Source organism: Saccostrea cucullata, unplaced genomic scaffold, assembly GCF_032062105.1.
Source record: "Saccostrea cucullata isolate Sc308-1 unplaced genomic scaffold, CSIRO_AGI_Scuc_v1 ctg5149, whole genome shotgun sequence".
Lineage (NCBI taxonomy): Eukaryota > Metazoa > Mollusca > Bivalvia > Ostreida > Ostreidae > Saccostrea > Saccostrea cuccullata.
In genome coordinates this window covers 47997-75358 of record NW_026941382.1, presented here as the reverse complement: position 1 = coordinate 75358, position 27362 = coordinate 47997, and the positions used below count along the sequence as shown (strand labels likewise).

General features: G+C 33.9%; 2 protein-coding genes across 2 annotated transcripts; one reads left to right on the top strand and one right to left on the bottom strand.

Moving 5' to 3' along the window:
* Positions 1-890: 890 nt before the first annotated feature.
* LOC134257738 (peflin-like) lies at positions 891-3681 on the bottom strand (the record flags this gene model as incomplete). The annotated part of the gene is made up of 4 exons (XM_062740335.1): positions 891-2216; positions 2733-2876; positions 3214-3372; positions 3552-3681. Coding segments are annotated over 4 exons (660 nt in total), but the record flags the coding sequence as incomplete, so codon positions are not given.
* A 1982-nt stretch (positions 3682-5663) lies between these two features.
* Positions 5664-27362, top strand: LOC134257733 (NPC intracellular cholesterol transporter 1-like). Its single transcript, XM_062740330.1, has 22 exons — positions 5664-5879; positions 10407-10554; positions 12455-13535; positions 13975-14107; positions 14542-14774; positions 14982-15082; positions 15228-15388; positions 17749-17892; positions 18224-18406; positions 18515-18629; positions 19554-19681; positions 19945-20085; positions 20395-20484; positions 20779-20969; positions 21258-21379; positions 21506-21632; positions 21794-21852; positions 25115-25262; positions 25628-25859; positions 25990-26103; positions 26323-26485; positions 26605-27362. The coding sequence occupies exons 1-22, from the start codon at positions 5817-5819 to the stop codon at positions 26718-26720; spliced, it is 3993 nt and encodes a 1330-aa protein (XP_062596314.1). The 5' UTR covers positions 5664-5816; the 3' UTR covers positions 26721-27362.

Genomic DNA, 27362 nt, shown 5'->3' with positions numbered 1-27362 from the left:
CTGCATATGTCGGGTATAACTTTCCAAATTTCTAGGCTAATTCCTAATGTAGATCCTCAAGGGTGTTTGGCTTTGAGTATATATACATGTACACGTATGTTTCACCATGACTGTTTCTTTGATTTAACATGCAGTTTGAACACAAAATTTTGTTAAAAAAACATACATGTAAGCCACATAGGTCTTTATGAAGGTCTATACACATATAGCCTCTGTCAATTTTGCAATGCTTCAAGTGATTATCTATAATCATGCTTTACATTGTTTTTGTTTTACACTGTAATCAAATACTACAATAAAATACTGTAAATCACTTTTTATTCGCGAGAACTTTATTTTCGCGTAATTACGCGAGACAGTGAGCTCGCGAAAATTTTATTCTCGCGTATAATAGTATTCCTTAAGATTATATCAAAAAATAACCACAATTCGTGAAAATTATGTCTGGCTAATAAAGAGTCAATGACTCTCTCGCGAAAATAAGGTGTCGCGAAAATATAGTGATCTACAGTAAGACTTTATAGTGAGTAGGTATTATTTCCCTTTGTCCAGTCACCCACAAATAATACGGTACATGAATATACCTAAATGTAAACTATGGTTACCAACATGACTGATGTAATTAGGAGGTTGTGACAAATGTATCATTTACAACAAGGGCACCCCTAAGCATAGCATTTTCTCTCAAAATCTATAAAATTAATTAAGAGTTCATTTGACATGGATCCCAATGGAAATTATGCATTTTCCATTTTGCACAAGACATATACCTTCAAGCAAACATGTACACACACACACAAGATTGCCTGACTATATCACCTACAACTCTGTTGCGAGGAGATAATTAGTATTTTGGTATAAACAAGTAATAAAGAAATCACAAGAAAAGATCATGTTTCAAATGATTTACTACATTTATATTCTTATTTTGACTGATCATACAGATTCCTAAACAGAATACTTATCAATTTGTTTCAGAATTTAAAAAGAAAAAAAAATAAATTGTATCAAGCAAAGGGCTATTCAAAAAATTGATTTGTGTGTTCGAAAACTTTGTAAAATACATGTATAGACAACACATATTATAAAATTTTAAAAATAATAATCATATAAAAAAAAAATGAAATATACAGAAATAATTGTAAAATCCATACATGTCTACTTTATTAGACTGTAGTCAGCACAATGTTTCCAGAAAATAATACAAAGTTACATATTGCCACAAAAAGCATTTAGTACCCACCTTGATAGCTATAAGTTACAAGGAGGTAAAATTAATAAAAAAGATAATAATTTCAACAGGCATTTTAATATATTTATGTAATACAACTAAGCATAACTGTCAAATGCAAATGCACAAAAGCATTATACATTTTTTATATGTGTTAATAGAAATAGAATTAAAGATATTTTAGTTACACTTATTAACTTAAACTTAAAGTTAAAAAATGTTATTCATTGTCTGATAATAACTATCTTTATAGGAAGTTGAAACTCCGGCAAAAAAACAGTGGAATCTTAATTTTGGCTAACTACTAAAGAGAAGGATGTTTTTCCATAAGGATGTTTCAGAGTGGAACATCAAATGTTAAAAATTGCATTGTAACAACCTTTCCTCTGATACAACTATTGACATCTAACATTTGATTTGAAGTAAAAAGGAAGAAGATGGTTTTTCCCTGTGCATTATTTCTGTACATAATCATGCAGAAAAAAACAAAAAATTATTTTTTAAATAATAATTACAATCTTCATACATAGTATGAAACATGTAACAGTGCCAACCAATACTTACAGAACAATGTTTCAAATACAAAAGATTCAAGATTTAACAAGGAAGGACATGAGTTGATGGTCATAAATAAATGACTAAAATGTAAGGGAAACTTCAACAAAAAGCGGAATAACAGATTTTGAAGGAAACAAATTAATTATCATAAATATTTGGTTAATAATAATAAGAGTAAATTCCTACACCTTAGTTTTTATCTATACTTTGTTAAAAACAGCTAAAGTCATAAAGTCCTCGTATCCCATCCTGACTGTTCCCGTTCCCGAGGGATCCCGGGATCTGAAGGCATCAGTCAGCGACTTCAACATTACACAGGACTGAATGAAGTTATCCAGCGTAAGGCTCCTACGACCCATGATGTCAAACTTGGCAACCACTGTCTGAGCAAACTGGGGGCTTAGGTTGTACCCCATTTGTCTGTATGCTGTGGAAATACAAAAATAATTATTCCTTTTTATTAATTTTGTTTGCAGTTGACAGACCTATGGTATATTCAATTAAATCTACATACATTTTCAAACCAACTGTTGTCTTCTGTCAATTTGATCTGCAAGTTTGTCCTCCTAACAAGGAACATACATGCTGTTACACTGTGAAATCACATATTTTCGTGAGGTCAAATTTTCCAGGTTTGAAGAAAAAATTATAGTTTGAGGGGATTTGATTTCGTGGTTGGACAATGTTTAGTAGTAATGCATATGAAATTTTCCATTTCGTGGTGGTAATAAATTTGCAGGTCTCTCCATACTTCAAAAACAACGAAAATTAAACCCCCCTGAAAATGAGTGATTTTACAGTATTTTTGAGCATATGTAAGAAATCTGATAAGACTGCTTTCTTTGACTAGATGAAAAACATCCATTGCCAAGATTTTTACAGCATATTCTGTAATTCATTTGGTTCACCATTCATTTATACAAGAAAAACTCAATTTACTAACCATTACACAATTCATTAAAGTCTATGGCTCCAGATCTGTTTTGATCAAACTGTTCAAAAACTCCTTTCCATTGTTGTATATAATTCCATAAGGCCTGGAATTCATGAAGTTCAATTTGGCCACTCATATCTTTGTCAAACAAACCTATTAAATAAAATTTATTTTCACATTTGATAGTTTGACATTCATGAACAAAATACATGTTTTGAGACACATGGAAGCAACTCTTACAATAACTTGTTATGATTCATGATGCTATGTTGTTCTTTATGAACAATAATCTTATTTATATATTCAATCAAATTCCAAACACATACATGTATGGTCTACATAATTTTGATCATGTAATAAAATACATTGCACATATGTCTACAAGCGCTATCTCTTGGTTCACAATTTTTCAATTTTTGAGAAATTTACAACTCCAAAGAAATATTTTATAACACTGTGGACACCGCACCAAGGTATACCCATGTCCTACCTATCATTAATCTACAGGTTTCCGGGTTGAAGTGTGACCAGTTGGCATTCACCAGAGCCTGCTGTAACTCGTGTGCAGTGATGCGTCCACTGCGGTCAGAGTCTACGGTCATAAACCACTGCTGGACCTGGGGGTCAATCTGAGGCTGACCAACAAAACCTATAAATGTATAAACTTAGAATCAAATATATTTATATATGATTATGACTACATTTACATCAAGAGCAGATTGTGTAAAACAGGATATTGTCATTAAGAAATCAACATTAATAGCTCATTCTCACTTTAAAATGTTTACCATGTTCATGTTTATTCTATAAATCATAAAATAAACAAACCTCCAGCTCCAAATCCAGCCGGGGGTGGGGGCTGACCTCCAAATCCTGGAGCCCCATACCCTGGTCCCGGGGGAGCCCCATATCCTGGCTGAGGCTGTGCCCCATATCCTCCTCCTGGTGGTCCCTGAAAAATAGTATATACAAATGTACCAGTTCACTAAAACAAGATTAACAAAGTAAACTATCATCATGATCATGCTAGGTCTAATGTTTCACGCTGTGACCGTTGGGGGGAGTGCAGTCCTACACAAGCTTACATTTGATTATTGATCCACCTCTACAAACGTCAAATTGTACAGGACACAGCCTAGACTGTGACGTCATATGACGCGGAATTCACAAAGGCAGCTTAGTGACGCTCGTTGCTCTCGCTATAAAAAGTTTTAAATGAAGTAAACCTGACTTTTACAATCTGAATTAGTCTTTAACCTGAACACAGTATTGTACAGCTGCAGAAAAAATATTTTGACAAACCGGAGAGCTACAGTGCCACCCATTGAAAAAACTGTATATTTATTGTGCACAAAAAAGTGAGCTGTTTATCGATTTATTTCTCAATGTTTTTAAAACTATCATCTCAAAATATTACTAACTGTGTGTCCCTAACATATTTTTTCACCGTTTCCACAATACAGTAAAACTCGGTTATAGCGAAGTCCTGGGGACCTGTGGATTTAATTCGCTATATCCGTAATTCGTTATATCCGTATAACGAATTCGTATAAAGGTATCTAGCGAATTCGCAATATGCACTTTATCCTATAAGAATTACTACAGAACATCGTAGAGAATCAATTATTACAAACATACCTTGGCTAACTAAGGGTTTTATTATGAATTAAATTTCACTGGCAAATTCTTACTAAATATTAAGTCAGTTCAATGTATCTAATTTGTAGATTTTTGAAAAATCGTTATAAAGAACATAAATTTCATTATTTTTAACCTCTACGGGACTCAAAATCAGTTCGCTATATCCGTAAATTCTCTATATCTGAGTTCATTATAACTGTAAAATTTTACAAAGAATTGTTAAGAATTTTGGCGGGGACAGAGAAAAACTTTGCTATATCCATGAATTCGCTATATCCGTGTTCGTACTAAACTAGTTTTACTGTAACACATTCCTTATAATTGTTAATAGCCCTCCTGGCCCTGAAATCGAGATCATCATTCAAAAATTTCGTCTATTTATACAGCCTTTTTTGGTTTGCTAGATAATTCGGCCCAATGCGCTTCGTGTAGATGTCAACTACGAAAGTACTTGATAGAGGAGTACAATTTTTTTTGAAATCTAATTTTTTTTGGAATTAAGGTAAGAATTTGGAAGAATTAATCCATAACCAAGCGCAACTTTTTGAGCACAATAAATATAGGTTTTTTTCAATGGGAGGCACTGTAGCTCTCCAGTCTGTCAAAATACTTTTTCGGAGAGCTACAGTTATGCAGCTAAGTATTGTACTGTAAGTATTAACAATTGTGTCTTGTTTAAGTGAACTTCCTGGTACAAAGTGTCACATAATTTTACCATACATACTCCATCAAACAATTTTTCAAGGAAATACCTGAAGATTTTTACCGGTGGTTGAAAAATGAAATAAAACACATGCTTTCTTTAAGCAGGAATACATTTATACATATGTCTAAATTGCCATTAAGCATGAGGGGGGTGTTCTTTGAGAATCAGCAGCAGCAACAAATTTTAAAGTACAGCCAAAAGGTGTAAATGGCAATGTTTTCTGTACGCTTATGTAAAATGCAGTGTTCAATCACATTTAAAATAACATAAAAAGCAAACAAATCTGCTTATCGATGAATTTAACTCTGTTCCGTCGAAAACACTGCCATTTATTTCACTTCGAAGTACGCACCTGTCCGTACGGGTAAGCCATATTTGTTCTGTAAATTTAGGAATACTATTTACAAAAAACGAAGAAAAGTAATATTAAAAATATAAGCGCTTTAAAATATTTAATCAGACTAATATTGACTTAAAAATAATCACAATATATTAATTTTAAAGTGATACTTAAAAAGATAAATTTTAGACTATTTTGAAAGAGTCGTTTTGTAACAAATTAAAATCTTAAATTTGAAAGACCGGTTGTTGGTCGGACCATCTCATGACATGATTGAATCAGCGTTTGGAGTTACTATGTAACTAGCCTCAGTAGGTCCAAGGTTCAGTTCAAACAATTATCTTCCACTTAGTTTGCTGTCACTCACCTAGAAGCTGCTGTTGCTCTTGGGGGCAAAATATTCGAAATGTTGGCATATTTTCAGTTTTTAGTGATTTGTCTTTGTGGGACTGGAGTTGCGATTACAAAGGTAGGTATTCCTACACTTTCATTTGACCACCATTTAGTAACATTTTATTCTTGAACTTTTCCAATTGTCTTATTCTTCAGTGTTGACTGTCGTATTATTACAGTATTCTGTGTATGGCGAATTGGCGATACCCCATAATGAGATTTACAAGGAGTTAGGTCAATACTAAGGTGGTTGAAACAAGAAGGAGGGGACAGAAAAAATAACAACAAAGTACTTATTTGGTTGTACATATATCATGATATTCCTAACAACAATAATAAGTGCAGGCAATCGGCTCTTGACAGAGATTCTTATCATGATCTCAAGGACCGAGTCTATTTGGCCGTTTGGGATGTGGTTGCATATTGTGCCCCTCCCAAATCTCAGTGAAAACTATAAAATTATATTGAGGACCATGACATGCCAAAACTAAAACATTGAATAAAACTGTCTTAGAAAACTATAGTTTTCATTTCTGAAATACAGTGAACCCTCAGATATCCGGACGCCAGATATCCGGATGCTTCAGTATCCAGACGATTTTTCATCGGAACAAAATTTTCAAATGTTATTTTCTCTTGTTTAACTGGTGATTCAGATATCCGGATGCTTCACATATCCGGACAAATTGACTGGGAACCAAAGTGTCCGGATAAATGAGGGTCCACTGTATTTCAAATATAAATTAATGTCACAAACATATTTCACTTGCCGTTACATTCAAATATGTGTAACAATTACAGAGAAGTGTACATGTACGTGCCCCTGGTTGGGATTGAACTCAGGGCCTCTGGCATGCCAGTTTAGTGCTCTACCAATTGAGCTAAAGGGTTGACCTGCTGGCCTAAGCTAGTAGGAACCTGTGATTCACATGCTAACACATTGTCCCCCTCATCAAAATGAGATGTCCTCATCTCTTTCAGAGTTTCAGTGTCTGTGGGGCAAAGTTTAAGGGACAATAACTTTCACCCACCAGAGAATACCCGGGTACCAATGTTGGCACCAAAAGTTACACTCAAATAGTTTATCTAGTTTAAGTGCCTCTGCTTGGGATTGAACTGGGACCTCTCACCTCTGGCATGCAAGTCCAGTGCTCTACTGAATGAACCAAAAGGTTATCTTAACCCACTAGTCCAAATAAGGTAGTAGAAAGCTGTGATTTATACACACTTCCACAGTTATAATAGAAAGATTTTCACACAAAATATAAAAACAACAATGATTTGTACAGTCTAGTAAGATGTTTTGATAAGCATGGTTTAAAAATGTTTATTGGACGTATACTAAATATGACTGGTTTAAAACCATGAAATTTATTTACCAGCATATATATATCTTTCGTCACAGGGCTGTCAATTTTCTATAACTGGGGCTGTTAGAAGGTCCCTTTCCCAATTCAGATAAGGTATCTTTTTCCCCAATTGAATATATTGATATTAAGTGCATAGTAGAAAAACAATGAAATTTTAATCCTTGTCTTTTTTTAATCTAAAAGGAAACAATTATTTCCTGGTGTTTTGCAAGTCAAGATATATTGTGCATGAAATTTTGAAGGAATTTTTTTTTTAAACAAGAATGGGGATCCCTGCTTCATCAATTACTGATAGCCAGTTAATTGTATTCCTCTTCAACATTGTTCATGAATTTAGAAGAACAGTGTATCATCAATATTTATACTTGCAGCCAGGACTCTTTGCCTAAGAATTCAGATCTGTCTATGGTTACCGTTTACCATTAAAATTTATTATACTATTTCTTTTTAGATATATAAATGAGAATCGGATATCAGGGGTAATCCTGTGTTCCAAGTTCAGTGATTCATTTTGAAAATTGAATGAATGGGTACAGTGTACCCCTCTGTCAGAAAGCAATGGGTCAGAACTCAAAATCAATGGGTCAGAATTTTAACAACTATGAATGTGATATCAAGCCAAGTTTTTTTCTTCAGTTACCGTATTTGGCGGAATATAATACGCACTTTTTCCTAAAATAAATTTCTGTAAGAAAGGAGCGCATACTTTACATGAAAATGGGATTTTCATATGTTTTTCTTTCAGGTGAAACATGGCTGTCATACGTACATACCGTATTATTACATATAGAGACATGTGTAACTTCTTTTGTTTATCGCCATATTTTAATATAAACTTCGGTGTTGGAAAGTACATGTATGCTTGTTAAAAATGTCATTTTCATAACCTTTTGATACTATAATTACATGAAAAAGCAAGTTAAAATTAATTTGAGCTGCATGTTTATTGTCTCCCCGACTCTCCGTGTAGGCCGCCATTACCGATGTTATTTTTAGACGTTCACTCCTTCCGTAATAATCAGACAAAGCAATGTCTTTTTTTTTAAATACAATAATAAAAAAATATTTTAGGTTGTAAATAACTCAGTGAAAATTCACTGCAACATAAACACCCTCTCTACGTACCAATGAAAGGAAGCCAATGTTTTAAACACGTGCGCTGGTCACTTGATAATTATCTCCCAACACCCCTCCAGGCAATTAAGTGTCTTCCAACTCCAAAGCAATGTTTTTACAGTTAGATCACTGATTTTTTACTGTCCTTATAATTTGCTTTGATTATTAATATTTTCTTTGTTAAAAATCGGGACGGTTTATGATCAGCTTTCGTATACTGTGTCAGCGGCTGAGCGCGTGTTAATTACGACATATCAAACAATTAAAAACACTTGTTAAATGTAATTTTACCGTATCTTATACTTTAAGCCTTTTGTTTAAATGATTTATAGAAGACAAATGAAATATGAAGTATGCTAAAACGTGTTGCAGTTGTTCCGAAAAAACAAATGAACGATAAAAATAGAAATTAAACTGGAAACTTCGATTCTATTTTATGCGGGTTATCACTTATGCGTATTCGGGACGCAATGGACAAAAACCAGTGGGTATTTAATGAATTTAATGCGTAAATTACGCAATACGCAGGGCAAAATGAATCACTGCAAGTTCTGTGAAATATCCAAATTAATTGACATGTTGATGTAGATGGTTCTATAAAATTGCATTTCATTGACAAGTTATACTAATACATGCATGTATCAGCAGTACAAATTTAAGTATAGAATATGATTAATGTTTTTCAATATAGATTTGAGTTTAGGAAATCTTTCTTTCATTTGCAATAGAAATTTATGCCATAAATTCAATGCATGTAATGTATATATATAATATCGTTATTATAAGTATTGACCTAATCAGATAATCTGGTCAAGATAGACAAATATTTTCGATAAGATTATAAATAAGTTCAACAGGCTTTTGTTCACCTGAGCAATGTTACTTTCTCATGATTAGCTTAATTTATCTGGGTTTGTAACTATCAATACAGTGTCACATGTGAATATCATGTATATATGTGAACATTGGTACCACATTATATATGTGTTCCCCGTTTATTAGGTCATATTCTGGACTGCATTTCTGCATTATTTACCTTTCATCATGTTCATTGTTCATACTATATGGTTATGTTATGTAAAAGGAATTTCAAAGTGTTTATTATTACATAAAGTTTAAGGAAGTTTTAAAAGTTTGGATTTTGACACTTAATAATTATTAACTTAAGTGATATTTAAGAACATGCAAATCTTTAGAATTGTAAAGTATTGTTTTTTTTTATTCGAAGTCAAGACTCAGATGTTGTTTAATATTTTAAGTATTAAAGAGCCAGCCCTGTTTTGTGTGCACCATACTTGATTTACATTTATAAAACAATATTTTATATGCTGCCAATTTCAAGGCAGAAATTGGAAAAGACTATGTAACTAACTTTATAGATTACAAATTTACAATAGTACCACTACACACTTTTTAATTGGCCATGTGAATCTGAAGTAGATGACAAAACGTTATACGGTTAAGCACCTCAAACTCGTATACACGTGAGAAGTCTAAATTGTTGCAATTAGTACACTGTACATCTACATCACTAATTGTACTTGTTTTTTAGTACTATTAATTAGAAATGGTATACTAATTTAATTAATGAAAAAAAACTTTAAAATTATTAACTTAACACTTGAGTAACTAAATTATTTAAGTATGCCCAGTGAACAAATACTTGTTATTTTACATGAGTACTTTATTTTGAAAAATATTAGCTCATTGATGTACATCAAATTGCGAGAGCTCAGACCATGAAGTAATTAGCATGTAGACTATTAATCAAGAGTTTTACACATATTTCAGCAGAGGGTATTTTATTTCATAAGGTTACAGGGTATCAAATTTAGTATCATGATACACAATACATGAGTCTTCTATCTGATACCCAAGCCTAATAACTTTTCTAAGTAGGGAGATTCATTCATTATGATGTTGAGCATTATATACTTTGCATTCTGTTTTTTCACTTATTTTTGTGTTTCATTGTATCGTAGAAATAACTTTTGAATCCATATTATTTTGTATTGAGTGGATTCATTTAAATTTAAAAAAAAATCCAGCTTCACAGAAATAATGGTGCATTTAAGAGCAGTTTCAAGACCATTCATGTGCAAGCTTTATTATTGCAGGCTGAGAGTGGGCAGTGTATCTGGTATGGACAGTGTGGAGAAACTACTGCAGGAAAGCAGAATTGTCTGTACCAAGGACCCTCAAAAGTCATGGAGGACCCAGAGGGCATGAAAATACTCAAAACCTACTGTCCAGATCTCGTCACAGGTGAAAAATTTATGTCACAGGCATCTTATACAGGCCTCAAACTCAAAGAATTCAGGGCCTCAATGTCACAAAGTATCATGGTATTACTGGTAACAAAAGCCATGCAGGGATAAAGTGAAGTCACAATAAACAATAAGGGATCAAAGGTTTACATTGATATATAAGCTTGAGAAGCAAACACTGTTGCCTATGTGCCTCTTGTAAGCATTTTTAAGGTTAACTGCAATTTTTTACGTAGACGTAATGTGATTGAATTATTTATGATCTTATTAAATTTTTTCTAGCATTGACATTACCATTGCTTATAAAGCCATTATTAGGTAGTTGCTAAATACTGTAATGTGGATTAAATTTTGTTTATTTGTTTGTTTTCAAAAACTGTGTCAACAAAATTAAATCACACATGAAATTATCATATTACTATATACATGTATCAAATAATGTTGCTTTTGAAAGGACGAAATTTATTGCCCATGAAACCATTTTAGTTAACAAATCAGCGAAATTTGATCCCCACAAAAATTTGTGTTTCTATATAGTATTCCCCTAATACACCCAAATGAAAAAGAAATCTAACAAAATACTTTCAAAATATCTTCAAAACACTACCAAATCATACTTTTATATTTTCTTAGTATGTTTTGAAAGTGTTGCATTTAACGAAACATCAATGCTATACTTTACAGGATGGGGTGGCATGGTATTTTGTTAATGTTTCATTACAATGTTGGTGTTTTATTAATGTTTCATTACACTCTGCAGAATGAAATTGCATTTTGAAAGTGTTTCATTATACTTGTCTGCATCAAATTAATATTTTGTTAGCATTTCATTTGATTAACAGACATGTTAAGGGTTGACTTATCTAAGAGCAGTAAAATCTTCCAAGAACAACTTATCTATTTATATCCTGTGTTACTAGTTTTGCGCCAATTTTCAAACCACCAGCACTAGGTCAGAGAGAAACAAAGAGATTGGTGAAGGGACATGTAAAGTGTTAGTATATATATTGATCCCTGATTGGAAAAAGCAAAATCAGGATGAATCTGGATATAACAGAGGTATTTATTTATTGCATGACATAAAGTTCTTTTAAACTGGACTACAGTTAAACCTTCAATCTGTGAATGTGGATGTGTATATGGCCTGTTTTTATTGGGTTTTTGTTCATTTTAAGATTGATCGACCTTTAATCCATATACTACCCAGCTTAGATCAGTTTTAAGCACAGGGTTAAATGAATTATAATTATACTTGAAAATTCTGTGAAAATGTATGTGAATGGAGAAATGGTCAATGGATTGAGAATTATATCTCTTACACCAAAGGATTTCACTGCAGAGAATGATTGATATAAGAGAGTGATCATGAATCGAACTTGGTGTTTTTTAATGTTGGAATGGTGTGCTTTTGTCTATTGAACAATAATGTCAAACCTGGAATTCAAAATACTGTGAAACAAGATGTTTATACATGTAATGTTTCAATATGAGACTGTGTTTAGATGTTTTCAAAGACTTGTGAATTTGCTAATTATAATTTTAAAAATTCAAATTTAGTGGTTTATTGATGATTTGTTACTTATGCTTTGTTAGTATTTTGTTAGAGTGTTTTGTTAGCCTCATTTGCATGTGATTTTCTATACTAATGGAATACTATCAAAACACAGTGTTTTGTTAGTAGTTTGTTAGAGTGTTTCGTAAGTATTTTGTTAAAGCGTTTTGTTAGTAGTTTGTTAGAGTGTTTTCAAAGTAACTTGTTATAGTGTTTTGTTAGCTCATTTGCATGTGATTTGCTATACTATCAAAACACTTTCAAAACATATGTTTTGTAAGTAGTTTGTTATAGTATTTTGTTTCCCCCTTTTTTTCATTTGGGCAGTTTTATTGTGTTTCTCCAGGAAACCAGACAGAAACATGCTGTGATGTTGCCCAGTTACGTACCCTTCAGTCCAACATGGGTCTCCCTCAGCAATTTTTCTTAAGATGTCCATCATGTTACAACAACTTCCTGAACCTGTACTGCTATCTTACCTGTGGTCCCAGTCAGAGTGATTTCCTCCGAATCAACGGAACAGTGGATGGAAACAACGGAACATACGTCAAAGCAGTCGCTTACTATCTGACAAATGAATATGCTCAAGGAATGTACAACTCCTGCAAAGATGTCCAAATGCCCTCAGCCAATGAGAAAGCTCTCAGCATTTTCTGCGGAAGACCAGCGGCACAATGCACAGCCCAATCCTGGCTCACCTACATGGGTTCAACGGCTAATGGCCACACTCCATTTGGGATTAATTTTGTAATTGGGGATAATAATGTCACAGTAGCTGACAATTCAACACACAATTCAACATACGTTCCCATGAACTACACCATCACACCCTGTAACATGCAGTACAAGAATCGATCAGCGTGCAGTTGTCAGGATTGTGAAACTTCTTGTGCTCCAGTACCCCCCATTCCTCCTCAACCAAAGCCTTGTACAATCCTACACATTGATTGCTACTACTTTGTCTTTGCCATAATATTTCTGGCCTTCAATCTTTTCTTCTATATTTATGTCATCTGCTACAATGTCTTGGTTCGGAACTCCTTGGGAGTTATGGATACCTACTCACGATTGGACAGCGATGATGAGGATTATACAGGAGCTTTCTGTGTTAATGGTGACAAAAAGAAGAGAGCCAGATATGGATCACAAGACCAGATGTCAAATTTACCAAAAGTATCACATGCAGATATCAACTGCCTAGAGAAAATTGGTTCTTGGACGGAGTGCAAATTAGAATCTTTTTTCCGGGCTTGGGGTACATTTTGTGCAAGACACCCTATTCTAATAATAGTGTTGGGTCTAGCCATAGCTGGTGCCTTATCTGCTGGTATTGCTGTCTTCAGAGTGACCACTGATCCGGTCAAGCTCTGGTCAGCCAAAGACAGCCGGGCAAGGACAGAGAGGGACTATTTTGATTCTCATTTTGGGTACAGTATAGAATATTTCAGATTTATTGTAATACATATTTACAATAGTTTCGTCAATTTCCACGTGGATCAAATTTTCTTAATTTGTCAAACAAAACTTTATAGATATCTAAATTTGAGGACAGATATTTTTTTTCAAATTCTATCATTTAGTTAATATATACATGATATATGTAGTTTGTTTGTTGCCTAATTTTACCTATTTTGTGAGCTAGCTGGTTCAACCTCAAAAACAAAACAAATTGGTTTTCTAGGTAAAAAAGATTAAACCACAGGACATGTACGAAGTCTATATAGCTAGATTTTTATTTTCAATTTCATATATTTTAATACCTAAAGTATACACAATCTTAATACTTCTTTAACTAAAAATATATACTTATGTACATAATGTTTATGGAAATAGGAAATTAATGAACTAGTGTGTGGTATATTGCAGGCCTTTTTATAGAACAGAGCAGGTAATTATAACTCGTCCCCATAACAAGACCGTTGTCACACATAAGCTTCCTCCACCCTCAGAAGAAGTTGTCAACTATACCAGCCTCTTTGACAAGGAGTTCCTTCACTTGGTAAGGCCCCACATACTGAGTACCATTTTTTAAATGCCACAATTTTATTTTCTCATTATTGTTTGAGATGGAATACTCACAAAAAATTCATTTCTGTGTTGTTGTTTTTTTAATGTAGATTGATTTGTATCTAACATTAACCAGAAATTGTCAAAATTTTATCTCACTTGCTGGAAAATCACATATTTTCTAGGGGTCAAATTTTCGTGGTTTGAAGAAAATATATTAGTATATGGGGATTTTAATTTGAATAGTTGAAGAATTGATCATACTAATACTTTTGAAAGTATGTATTATGTGGTGGAAATAAATAAGTGGGACTCTTCATACCTTGAAATTTGAAAACAAAGAATATTAAGCCCCTCACAAAAATCTGTGATTTAACATTATAAATATACCGAATACATGCAAATCACTTGTTAAATACATTTCAGGTTTTAGATCTACAGTTGGCCATTGAGAATATCACAGCAGAATACAACGGGGAAAAAGTCACTTTGGAGGACATTTGTTTTCAGCCCTTGTCTCCAGACAACACAAAATGTACCATCCAAAGCATTCTACAGTACTTCCAAAACAACCATACAGAAATAGATAAAGTCAAAATGGATGAATATGGCTTCTTTGTGTTAGCTGACTACCTTGATCATCTAAGATATTGCTTACAGTAGGTCAAATTTGCAAAATGTTTGAACTCATTTTGCCTAAGGGGAGGAGGGGGGGGGGGGGTGGGATGCAACATGAGCATGTACAAGTAGCGCAAGTTGCCTACAACTGGATTTCATTTTGCATCAGATGTTTGTATAAAGCTTATGTCATGCACATACAATTTGAGTAACTTTCTTGATAACACATGACTTGTAATTCCTTTCAGGGCACCTGCATCAACACAGGACACTGTGGGACTGAACATAAGCTGTCTAGCAGAGAGTGATCAGCCTATCTTCCCATGGATTGCACTGGGAGGGTTTGATGGTAGGTATACACTTCTGTGTTAGCTTTGTCAACATAATAGCTTGGAAACTTTTCAAGAAAGGTTTTGCTGCATGCACTCTGTGTATACAGTTTGCAGGTATGTTCTCTGTTCTTGCTATGATTTGAACTTAAATTATTTTTGCAGGAGACAACCACAACTCATCGGAGGCCATTGTCATTACATTTATTGTAAATAATCACTTGGATGAAGAAAAGAATAAGAAGGCAGAAGCTTGGGAGAAGGCATTCATAGAACACATGAAGGCATTCTCAAGTCCAGACATGACTGTATCATATTCCTCAGAAGTAAGTTTTTAGGTCACTTGAGTAAACTCAAGTGACCTATTGCTATCCGTTTTCGTCCGTCGTCGTGCGTCGTGTGTTGTGTGTTGTGTGTCGTGCGTCATGTGTTAACATTTGAACATTTTCAGCTTCTTCTCTGCAACCATTGAACCAATTTCAACCAAATTTGGCACAAAGCATCTATGGGTGAAGGGGAACAAAAATTGTGAATTTCATGATCCCTGCCCCCCTGGGGCCTGAGGGGTGGGGCCAAAACCATTCAAATTAATGCAATCTTTAAAAATCTTCTTCTTTACTCCTGGACATCAAGCAGTCAAACTGTTTGCATGATTGTAATCAGCATTGAGTCCTCTACCAAAATCGTGAAATTCATGGCCCTGGGGTCAGGGGTTCTAGTGCTAGGGCGGGGCTAAATATTAAGTATATAGTGAAAATGCATTATTTCTTTGAAAATCTTCTTCTCTGCTCCTGGGTATTAAATAAACCAACTAAGTACATAGTTATGATGAGAATGAGTGCCTCTACCAAAATTGTGAATTTTATGGCCCCAGGTTCAGGGGTTCTGGTGTTAGGGTGGGGCTCTATTGATTATACATGTATATAGTGGAAAAACATGAATTCTTTGAAAATCTTCTTCTCTGCCCCTGGGTATTAAATAAACTAACTAAGTGCATAGTTATGATGAGCAAGAATGCCTCTACCAAAATTGTGAATTTTATGGCCCCAGGGTCGGGTTCTGGTGTTGGGGGGGGGGGGGGCTCTAGTGAAAATGCATGAATTCTTTAAAAATCTTCTTCTCTGCTCCTAGGTATTAAATAAACTAACTAAGTGCATAGTTATGATGAGCAAGAGTGTCTCTACCAAAATTGTGAATTTTATGGCCCCAGGGTCAAGGGTTCTGTTGTGTGTGGGGGGGGCTCTATTGATTATATAGTGAAAATACACGAATTCTTTAAAAATCTTCTTCTCTGCTCCTAGGTATTAAATAAACTAACTAAGTGCATAGTTATGATGAGCAAGAGTGTCTCTACCAAAATTGTGAATTTTATGGCCCCAGGGTCAAGGGTTCTGGTGTTGGGGGGGCTCTATTGATTATATAGTGAAAATACATGAATTCTTTAAAAATCTTCTTCTCTGCTCCTAGGTATTAAATAAACTAACTAAGTGCATAGTTATGATGAGCAAGAATGCCTCAACCAAAATTGTGAATTTTATGACCCTAGGGTCAAGGCTTCTAGTGTTAGGAGGGGGGGAGGGGGGGCTCTATTGATTATATAGTGAAAATACATGAATTCTTTAAATTTTCTTCTCTGCTCCTGGGTATTAAATAAACTAACTAAGTGCATAGTTATAATGAACAAGAGTGCCTCAATCAAAATTGTGAATTTTTTGGTCCCAGGGTCAGGGGTTCTGGTGTTAGGGTGGGGCTCTATTGATTATATAGTGAAAATACATTAAATCTTTGAAAATTTTCTTCTCTGTCTCTGGGTATGAAGCAGATGAACTACCTATATAGTTATGATGAGCAAGGGCCCTAATCTTGCAGAATTGTGAATTTCAAGGCCCCAGGGTCAGTGTTGGGGGGGGGGGGCTATACTTATATACTGAAAATGAATTAATTGTTTGAAATCTGCTCCTTTGTATTTATAAAACATTTATTTATTTTTTGATAGGCAATTTTAAGGGTGCCTTTTTAAAATTTGTGCAATGTGTGGACCTAGGGTCAGGGGTTTTTGACACAGTGTTAGGAGCACTACTGTTTATTGCTGAATATTACTGATTAGTTGGAATGCATTTTTGTTCCCCTACCCTGCGTATGGGTATTCAGTAACCAAGCTAAGCAACTGCTAAGTGTATTGTTATGATGATCAGTGGTGCCTCTTTCAAAATTGTGAATGCCATATAGCATCTGGCTTAAAACATGAATCAAATTCAATAATTGGAAAGTTGTTGCATAATGCTCAGGTGACCTATAAGGCCCGTGGGCCTCTTGTTATAAGAAATGTTGTATAGCCAGTTTTAGTTTTCACACATGATAAAAGAAAAGAGATTGGGGGTATGAGGATAAAATATTGGTTCAAGAATATTTGATTTTGTGATATTGTAAAACCTGTACATGTAGTATGAAATTTTAAGATTTCATGCCCAGGGTAAATGAATTCATAAGATTCTTCATACCACAGAATCAACAAAAATTAACCCCCCCCCCCCCCCCCGAAAATGAGTGATTTCACAGAAATGAATAACAGATATAATGAAGCAAGGTTTATATAGTCTTTCTAAAAGCTTTCCTATAACAGTATTTACTGAATTGTGATCAACGTAATGCGTGTATAATAATATGAATATTATTTTCACTCTAGCGTTCCATTGAGGATGAGATTAACAGAGAAAGTAACTCTGATGTTCTGACAATTCTGGCCTCCTATCTGATCATGTTTGGTTATATTGCTATTACACTGGGCCAATACAGAGACTGTGTGGACTTTTCTATTCCTAAACTGATGGTAATTTTATACACATTATACACACACATATATAACCCTTTGGCTCTTTGCCAAAAAATTCTTTCCACTAATATAAATTTTGACTGTTCTGTAATTGTTGTTAAAGATGTTTTGCATAAACATAGATGTAATATTTTACAGTTTGTTAATTTATAATTTCTTAAAATTATGACTGTAATATTTTTCTAATCAAGGACATAGCTTCGGGTATTTTCTTTTTATGAAATAAATACAGCAATTTATTTTCTCACAATGAAAAAACTAAACCACTGTTTTTGCATCAATCTTGCATGATTCTCATGCATTTAGCTTTGATTGTGTGTATTGACAGATGGATGCTAAGATCACCCTGGGTTTGGCGGGGGTCGTGATTGTCCTCCTCTCTGTGTCCTCCTCCCTGGGGATGTTCAGCTACTGTGGGGTTGCGGCTACCCTCATCATTATAGAGGTGGTGCCTTTCCTTGTGCTGGCAGTGGGAGTGGACAACATATTTATTTTAGTGCAGACTTTTCAGGTAAAGTAATTTACTATCAATCTAATGTTTCAACTTCAGATGAGTATTGTGCACATTCCTGATGAATATTTCCCCCAAAAATTTACATTTTATTTTGATAATTTTTAGAGGGACAAGCGAAGACCCAATGAAAGTATTGAGGAACAGATTGGTAGAATTTTAGGCCAGGTTGGCCCCAGCATGATGTTATCTAGTTTCTCCGAGTCCATTGCCTTCTTTTTAGGTGAGTGACTTAGTACTGGAAAAAATATGTAAAATTAAATGAATTGAAGCAATAATATTTTTTACGGATATATTTTCAACTAGTAAAAGCTTTATTTGTCAATAGATTAAAACTTTATAAATAGAAATCTAATAAATGCTGATAGTTCATCTAATCATGCAGGGCTTATTTTGGGAAGTTAATTCTAGGTTTAGAAGGTTGCAAATAATACTTTTGTAAAAAAAAAAACCCTGGCTGATATAAACCCCAAACTTTACAAGTTTTACGTGTCCTAATTGATATTTTTAGACCCACGGTTTTCTGTTTAAAAAATAATTAAAAATGAGACATGTAAGGTATTGCACCCAGTATATTCCTGCTTAAACATTTGTAAAGCTTCGTTATGTAATGTACAGGAAGCTGTTTAATACACTTTAAATAGTTTTAAGCGTTCATTTAAAATTTGAGAAGGAAATGAATTGTTGGAGTTTCATGTCAGTTTTATGATTTTTTTCTCAAGTTATATACTAGTATTATGCAATATCGTGTAAGAGATCAAATTACAGTTTTGGCTCATTTTTAATGTTTTAAAATGTTAGTCTTATAAGATGACCTTGTGAAGTTTGTTTGTTTTGTTTGACTTGCACATTGAAGCAGATGGTACTTAAATAAAAACTCATTTAATATCAAGGAAATGGGACTCCAAATTTTAATTTCTTATAATCTAGACAATTCATACCCATGTAAGAATTAAAGTAATGAGTCTCCAACAGGAATAATCTAAAATTTTCTAATAATTGAAGTTTTCTTATAAGTGAGTTCTTCATAAACAAGTCTAACTGTAGTATAATTTCTGCTATTTCCAGTACATGTGCTCTAGGATTAGGAAGGTGGAAATTTTTTCAAAAATGTGTTAATTTTTCAAATTTACTTTTATATTCCTAGGTGCCTTGACTAACATGCCTGCCGTAAGAGTTTTCTCCCTTTATGCGGCCCAGGCTGTCCTCTTTGATTTCCTCCTACAGATCACTGTGTTTATTGCTCTCATGACACTTGATGCCAAACGACAAAAGGTAAACAAATACAAAGAAAAGCTTGTTATAGAAAGTATTGAAGTTTTTGTAATATACTGTATTCAGGAGACACAAGTCTCTTTTCTTAATAAATTCTTATTCTTCATTATTTTTCTCTCCATATTTAAGTACCTGGTAAATCTTTTTTAAGGTTTAGTTATGTTTTGTATAGCATTTACATGACTGAAATGAATGTCTTATAAAAACAAAGTTCTTGTACTTACATGTAGGTTGATTTTATATTGTGCAATACATTTAAACAGGACAACAGATTTGACATGTGCTGCTTCATCAAAGTGTCGAACCAGAAATCCCTGGATGGAAACTCGGGAGGATGTCTTTATAAAATTGTCAAAGATTACTACTCTCACTTTCTACTGAAGGAGTGGGTCAGACCTATAGTGGTAAGCACCCCCCTACCCCCAACCCACCCCCATCCAACATACACATCAGCAATTCAGTAAAAAGGTTTTATGATTTTATATAAACAGTTTAGAACAGTTCCCTTTAAGAGTCAGGGAATTGGTAATACATGTAAGTCAAGTATTTCATACTGGGCCATTTTTTTTTTTCAGATTATAAAATAATGCAGTAGTAATTTATATAAATAGTCATTTTTCTATAATTGTAAAAAAAAATTGCTTAAACTCACATTCAGATATATTTTGACTGCCAGGCTGCCTCTATGTCTAGAAATCTTGTTTCTGTTATAGATCACCATCTTTACGTTTTATTTCTGCCTCAGTGGAGCTGTTATTCACAAACTCGGTATTGGATTGGACCAGAAGCTCTCAATGCCAGACGTATGTGTTAGATCTTATGAAAGTTACGTTTATTGACTAGCTTTCACAAATTATCTATCAATTAAGAAATTTACCCCTCCCCCTTTCCAAAAAAAAAAGATTTGTTGGAAGATCTATGAAAACCTGTATTTATATTTTGTTCCTTTGCTAACTATCTAGGGAAAATACTTCTCTATATGTTATTAATATTGGAGTAAAGATCTAAATTTTTTATAATATTTTAAATGTGGTACATTTTCTCATCTATCTAATCAATGAGACTTTTATGTACAGTATTTATTTCTGTTACTGCAGGATTCATACGTCCTGGACTACTTTAAGAACCTGAGTGCCTACTTACATACAGGTGCCCCTGTATATTTTGTGGTTGAAGAAGGACTAGATTACAAATCGCTGTCAGGCCAGAATGCAATCTGTGGAGGGAATGGCTGTCCACAGGATTCTCTTGTGGGTCAACTATTTACTGCCTCTGGACAACCTAGCTAGTAAGTTTTAACTCTGAAAAAAAAAGAAATATTCAATATATTTCATGTATTTTGTGACACTTGTTAAAATATTTAAATCTTGAGTATTGCTTTATGATAAGTAATGCTTATGGTAAAAGAAGACTACCTTTTTTGTAAAACTTTGACATGTGCCTCAACATGTATTTTGGAAGATAGTTATCCATTTATGGGGCTTGGTGTTTGTAAAATTGTAAGTGAAAAGTGTGTTGTAGAATTTTTTACAGAGTACATTGAATGAAATACAAAAACATAAATGAATAATTTCAGCACAAAGATAGCACAGCCGACCTCTTCTTGGTTAGACGACTACTTGAGTTGGCTCTCCCCCGGAGGTGATCCCCCATGCTGCAGAGAAAACAGTAAAACACATGGGTTCTGTCCCTCCATGGGTAAGTAGAATCTATACCCCCCATCCCCTAGCTATAACCCCCTCTCATTCATAACCTCTATCAAGCTACTTGCTTCATGAAGGAAAAGAGGTACAAACATAAATTTCTTTGGTTTCTTTTTTCCAGACAACAGTTCTACTTGTATTGGGTGTCCAATGGGAAAGTCAATACATGGAAGACCAAATAAGGTAGATTTTATGAAGTACCTGCCATGGTTCCTGAAAGACAACCCAGGAACAAAGTGTGCTAAAGGGTAAGATTCCCTTAACATTGTCAGAAGAATATGCAGCATCTCATGCAAACTTTCTCGTTTAGAACAGTGCAGAACTTTTTTCAGACTTATCCATATAATGCTATAAATGAATTTGTTCTTGCAACAGTAATGTTTACTAAAGGCTGATTTTTTTTTAACAGTGGACATGCAGCATATGGCAGTGGAGTTAACCTTATTAAAAACAAAACCGATGTTGGAGGTAATGTTTCGTATACTGTTTAGTTAAGAAATTTGTATAGTCTTGCATATATTTGGCATAGGGCAAACTGACCATGGTTCGGACATACAGAAAAATTGACCTAAGTTCGGACAACTTTACCGTTATTTTTTTCAGTTAAATAAATCGGTTATCAGCATAATACGGAAATATATCAATCTTAGCGATCGGACTTTTTATTTAGTCAAGACCCCGTGTTTATCACGTGACTCAATACTCGGTGGTGGCGCTACGATTGTAGGGCATGTGTAGTTTGTTTTGCGTCAGCAGTTTAAGGGAAAAGTAAACAAACACTTGCAAGTAAAATCAAATGAATGAGACTCTACTTTATTAAACCAGTATGATTTATGTCTTTTGCGTTCTGAGTGATTAATCATTCCTATTAGTCAAAAATTGTAGGAGCTGTTTTCTATATTTTGTTGTGAAATCTTCCTCGAAATCTGATAATTAAATGTACCTAGGTTCGTACACCAGATGACCATGATTCGTACATTGCGCAAACCAAAGTTAAAGCTACTTAAATCGCCTTTAATTAAAAATATCAGAGAGTGAGTAAATTACGTGATTGATATTCAAAGCATATAGATAATAATATTGTTTTTAAAAAAATTATACTTCATGTAACTATATATAAAAATTTATATCTTTTAAATGTACATACGTGTACTACAGTATAGTATTTTCAATCGATCAAAATGAGAATGGGCTCCTCAAACATATATGATATTATTATATGCACTTTTCAATTTTTTGATATAATAAAATTAATTAATTCTATTGATTAAGTAAATGATGTTCAATAAATTGAAATTTAAACCAATTCATTAATTATAATACTATTATTTCTAGCATTCAAAACAAATCCCTATATAGCACAAAGAACTTTTGATTGGTTTAGAAATGAACAAGTGCCGGTTACATCTTTAATTAATACATGTAGACTTCGTAATTGTAGATTTCTTATACAATGAAATAATAATCCCTAGTTCAGAATAAAAAATGGAAAACGTCATAATGAAGGGTGTGTATGGTCTCGGTATAGATGTACTACATGTATTTTGGTGCTAGATAACTAGTGTATTATTTGTTCAAATCATGAACGCAATAATCAGAAAGACATGCATTGATGCTACTGCAGTTTATGAAAATCGTGCACTGACATGCAGAGAAAAGATTTAATCTCCGCCGTGTGCATTGGTCATTTCTTTATTTAGAACGAAAATTAACTGAGGGCCAACCTGCAAAAGGCGGAAGAAAGTTGAAGAAAACACCCCTAGCAAAAATAAATTGCATTTCAATTCGAACAACTTGTCGACAGCCCAGAAGTATAATAATTTAAAACTCATTGCTTGTAATAAAAAAAAACAGAAAAAAGATACTTTTTATTTTTTTTATTACAAAAGGGATAAAGGTTATCCTGACAATGATCGGCTCTTAAGCATAGGCGTCGGAACCGGGGAACTTTTTTTTTTTACAAATATATACTTAGTATAGACATTGAACATATCTTCGGAGGTTTAGCCTCCCCACTTTCCACAGATATGTCTTAGTATTGGGTAAAAATTGGGAAAGTGGTGGTGTTTGGAAAAAAAAATTGGTACTGAAGTTCGCCCCCCCCACCCCTGTGTTTTTTTTTTTACACATTGCCCCCCCCCCCCCCCCCCCCCCCCACTTTCAATTTGCTTCCGATGCCAATGTTAAGGGTGTGTTAAACAAAATCCTTGGACCTCGTGGTATATTCGAGGAGGGGGGGGGAATACTTTGTAACACACGCTACCTTGTTATGGGACATGGTATAGACATAAACCTATATGAATCCCTCTTAGTACAATTAGCAAGAGACGATGCCAAGCCCAAGCTTTCCACTGAAGACGAAAAGATTGAAGCTTACACGAACTTGCAAACAAAGGAATCAGATCTTCTAAAGCAAAACTATATTTGCTTTGCTGGAATATGCGGTGGTATTAGAAACAAATGGTGATTTCGAGTGAAACATGGCCTTACAAATATGCATCGAGAGAGCAAGAACTAGCGAAATCAATAACATTTAAATACAATTAATTTTTTTTTAATTCCACAATTTCAGTCTCGTTTTTTTAAGGAAACCTTCGACATATTTGAGGTTACAGTCGAAGAAAATGGGAGGGGTGATCAATCAATAGAAATGGATTTCTTAATATTATTTTTTCAGTGTGTTTTCATTGCAAATTACAGACGAACTCAAACGATTGTCAGTTGCTTGAAGTTCTCGCAGCACGTAGTTATCAGATATCAGAGTCGATACAGCTGACTACGGCGATGATTTCTTACTGAAATTGAAACTGCGACATAAGTCCAAATATGACGAAACTTTTGTCACCATACGCCATTTGATACTTTTAAAGACAAACTAGAATACAAAAAAGAGGAAAGAGAGATAAAGAAAAAGAGGGCTAGTTTAAAATTAAAAAAAACCAACAGATTTTTATGAAGAATGGGAAATATATGATTAAAATCTTATTGGAGGTTTCTTATTATGTCATGCGACTCTATATGTAGTATTTGAAAGAAATCAGACACGTACTATCGATTTTGAAGGGTTTGGGAGGGAAATCAGAAGAAATAAATTAACAACTTATCTGATAAAACTTTGACACGAAAATAAAATTTAAAAAATGAAGCAAACGAACAACCCCAAGGAAAATGGTCCGAACTCGAAAGGGGGTCACACTTTCTTTCACTTTTAAATTTTATCAAAGGTCGGAATGTATAACCAAAACACTACGATGTAACAATGCTACAACAAAAGAAGGGGACAGACTTTTAATGAATATCTATAATTTTAAATTTCAGTAGTAAAATGTTATGTTTTAGAAGTGGGGGGGGGGGGGGGGGGCTCGAGATTGCTATTACGAGCCTGTAAATATTGCATATCTGTTATTTAAAAAAAAAAAAAAAACATTTGTTTACTGTATATTATCCTGTCCGAACCTTGGTCAGATACGTTCGAACCATGGTAAAAATCGCTCGATGAATTTAACTTCTAGTTGGAACAGAGTTATTCAGTGTTTTGGTGATATATTGACAATTGATAAAACCCGAAAGGTTCCAAAACACTTTCCAGTTGATAGTACAAGACTAGACCACTGTCACTCGGAACAACAGCTTATTGCTTGTAAGCAAAACAAGAACCGTCCGAACCATGGTCAGTTTGCCCTACTTCATTTTTTTCATTGAAATTAAAAAAAAAATTATTGAATTTTAGCCACGTATTTCATGACTTATCACACAATAATGACGGAGAATGAGGATTATATTAGTGGATTAAAGATGGCCAGAAAGATAGGAGATAACATCACCAACACGCTGAGGACCATGCTTAAGAACGACAAAATCACTGTGTTCCCATACAGGTGAGACTGGTGTTAAATATACAAGTCGGAATTTCTTTCATAAAAATAGGAAGTAATATGCATTGATTCTGTAGCTGCAGCGAATCACATAAACAGTAAATTTATGTGCTAATGTAGTAGAGGGGTAAAAAAAAAATTACAGTAAAACTTGTTTAGTATGAACACAGATATTGCGAATTCACGGATATAGCTAAGATACATGTATCTTTCATCCCCAGCTTTAAAATTTAATGTATTTCTTATATGGATATAGCGAATTACGGATACAGTGGTCCTAGTGAATTGGTTATTACCAAGTTTTACTGTAAACATATGATTTTAAAGTGAGCATTTTGGAACTCATAATGTTTTCCATCTATTTTCAGTGTTTGGTACGTGTTCTATGAGCAGTATCTCTCCATTGTTAAGGACACCATTGAGAACCTGTGTATCTGTATCGGTGCCATCTTTGTGGTCACCTTCCTCCTCCTGGGCTTCGACTTCTTCTCAGCCCTCATGATCCTCATCACCATAGGGATGATAGTGGTCAACATCCTGGGATTCATGTACTTGTGGGACATTACTCTTAATGCTGTGTCTCTAGTCAACTTAGTCATGGTAAATGTGGATGAAAAGTTTATCATGGGTCTTAAAAACAGCCTTAAGTTAAAGACTTAACAAATCCAGTAGATATGGAAACATTTTGTATCTAATTCTGAAATAATTGTTTTTTGTTTTGTTTTTTCAGGCTATTGGTATATCTGTGGAATTCTGTGCCCACATAACCCGGGCATTTGCTGTCAGTTTACAGCCCACTAGAGTGGAGCGGGCTCGGGATTCTCTAGCACACATGGGCAGCTCTGTAAGTCATGAAATTGGAAAAGTATCATTTTCAAAATTCGTTAGGGAAATAAATTATTTTTTGTTTTCCGTCATGTTCATACTTTAATGCAGCTGACTATAATTATTTGTAATTATTTTGCTTAGAGTTCTAAAAAAATTTTTAACTTTTATACAAAATTTGTGTATATGGAAAAATGACAAGAGCATGACATTTCACTTGTTTTCTTTATCCTTTCAGGTTCTGAGTGGAATTACACTCACCAAGCTTGGAGGAATAATCGTACTAGCTTTCTCCAAGTCCCAACTCTTCCAAGTGTTCTATTTCAGAATGTATCTAGCTATGGTTGTGTATGGGGCAACTCATGGATTAATCTTCTTGCCAGTTATGTTAAGTTATATAGGTATGTACAAGTTTTATTTTAAATTTCTCCTAAAAGTAAACAAGATTGTCTTGTTTTTTGAAGGTGAAAAAAAAATCATAATTTTATTCCTGTAATGATCATTATATTTTCTTTTCCAGGTCCCCCTTTAAATAAGGCCAAATTATACAAGCACCAAAACAAAATCGAGCATGAAACAAATGGTATAACAGTAAACAGGAATAACCAATCAAATTATGAATCCATTACCAGCTGAGTGAAGGACAGCGATATTAATTAAACAATCAATTTCATATTGAGATTAGTGAAAAGTCCAAATTACATACAGTGGCTGCCAAACAAACACTGATTCAGAGTGCATGGATGGAAATCTTTCATAGAATGGAATATCATAATATTGTACATTCCATTTTCCAATGAGATTATTTATATTTTCACTGTATGTGTATGAGATAATAATGTGGTATACATAGGTAAAATATGGTTGATTTTCGTTGCACTGGAAAATGCTGGTTGTTACATTTCAAAGTTTTTCACCATAATTACCGGTACATGTATTGAAGAAAAGTTTTTCATGATGCTAAATTTTTATAATTTTTTGTAGTATCCATTTAATGTTGAATTTTGAGAGGCATTGCTTTTTATTAAGTAATACCTGGCACATTAATGATTTGAAGAAGAGCTGAGGATTCAGACTTTTATGTAATGTCTATCTGATAGAAGTTTTTCTTTTCTTTTGTTAATTCGTTAATATATTCTATATAATGGTGGTATAAATATTTGTGTGCAATTGCTTATTTATGAATGTATGTCAGAGAAATGAATGCATTGTTTTCTACATGTTATATCCGGATAGTGCTCCTCAAAAAGTGCTCAAACAAATAAATCATGCGTAAAA

Coding starts and splice junctions, on each gene's coding strand:
- LOC134257733 (XM_062740330.1), top strand. CDS start 5,817: ATGTTGGCATATTTTCAGTTTTTAGTGATTTGTCTTTGTGGGACTGGA. Junction 14,108..14,541: donor ACAAGGAGTTCCTTCACTTG/GTAAGGCCCCAC, acceptor AATACATTTCAG/GTTTTAGATCTACAGTTGGC. Junction 21,633..21,793: donor GGAACAAAGTGTGCTAAAGG/GTAAGATTCCCT, acceptor TTTTTTTAACAG/TGGACATGCAGCATATGGCA.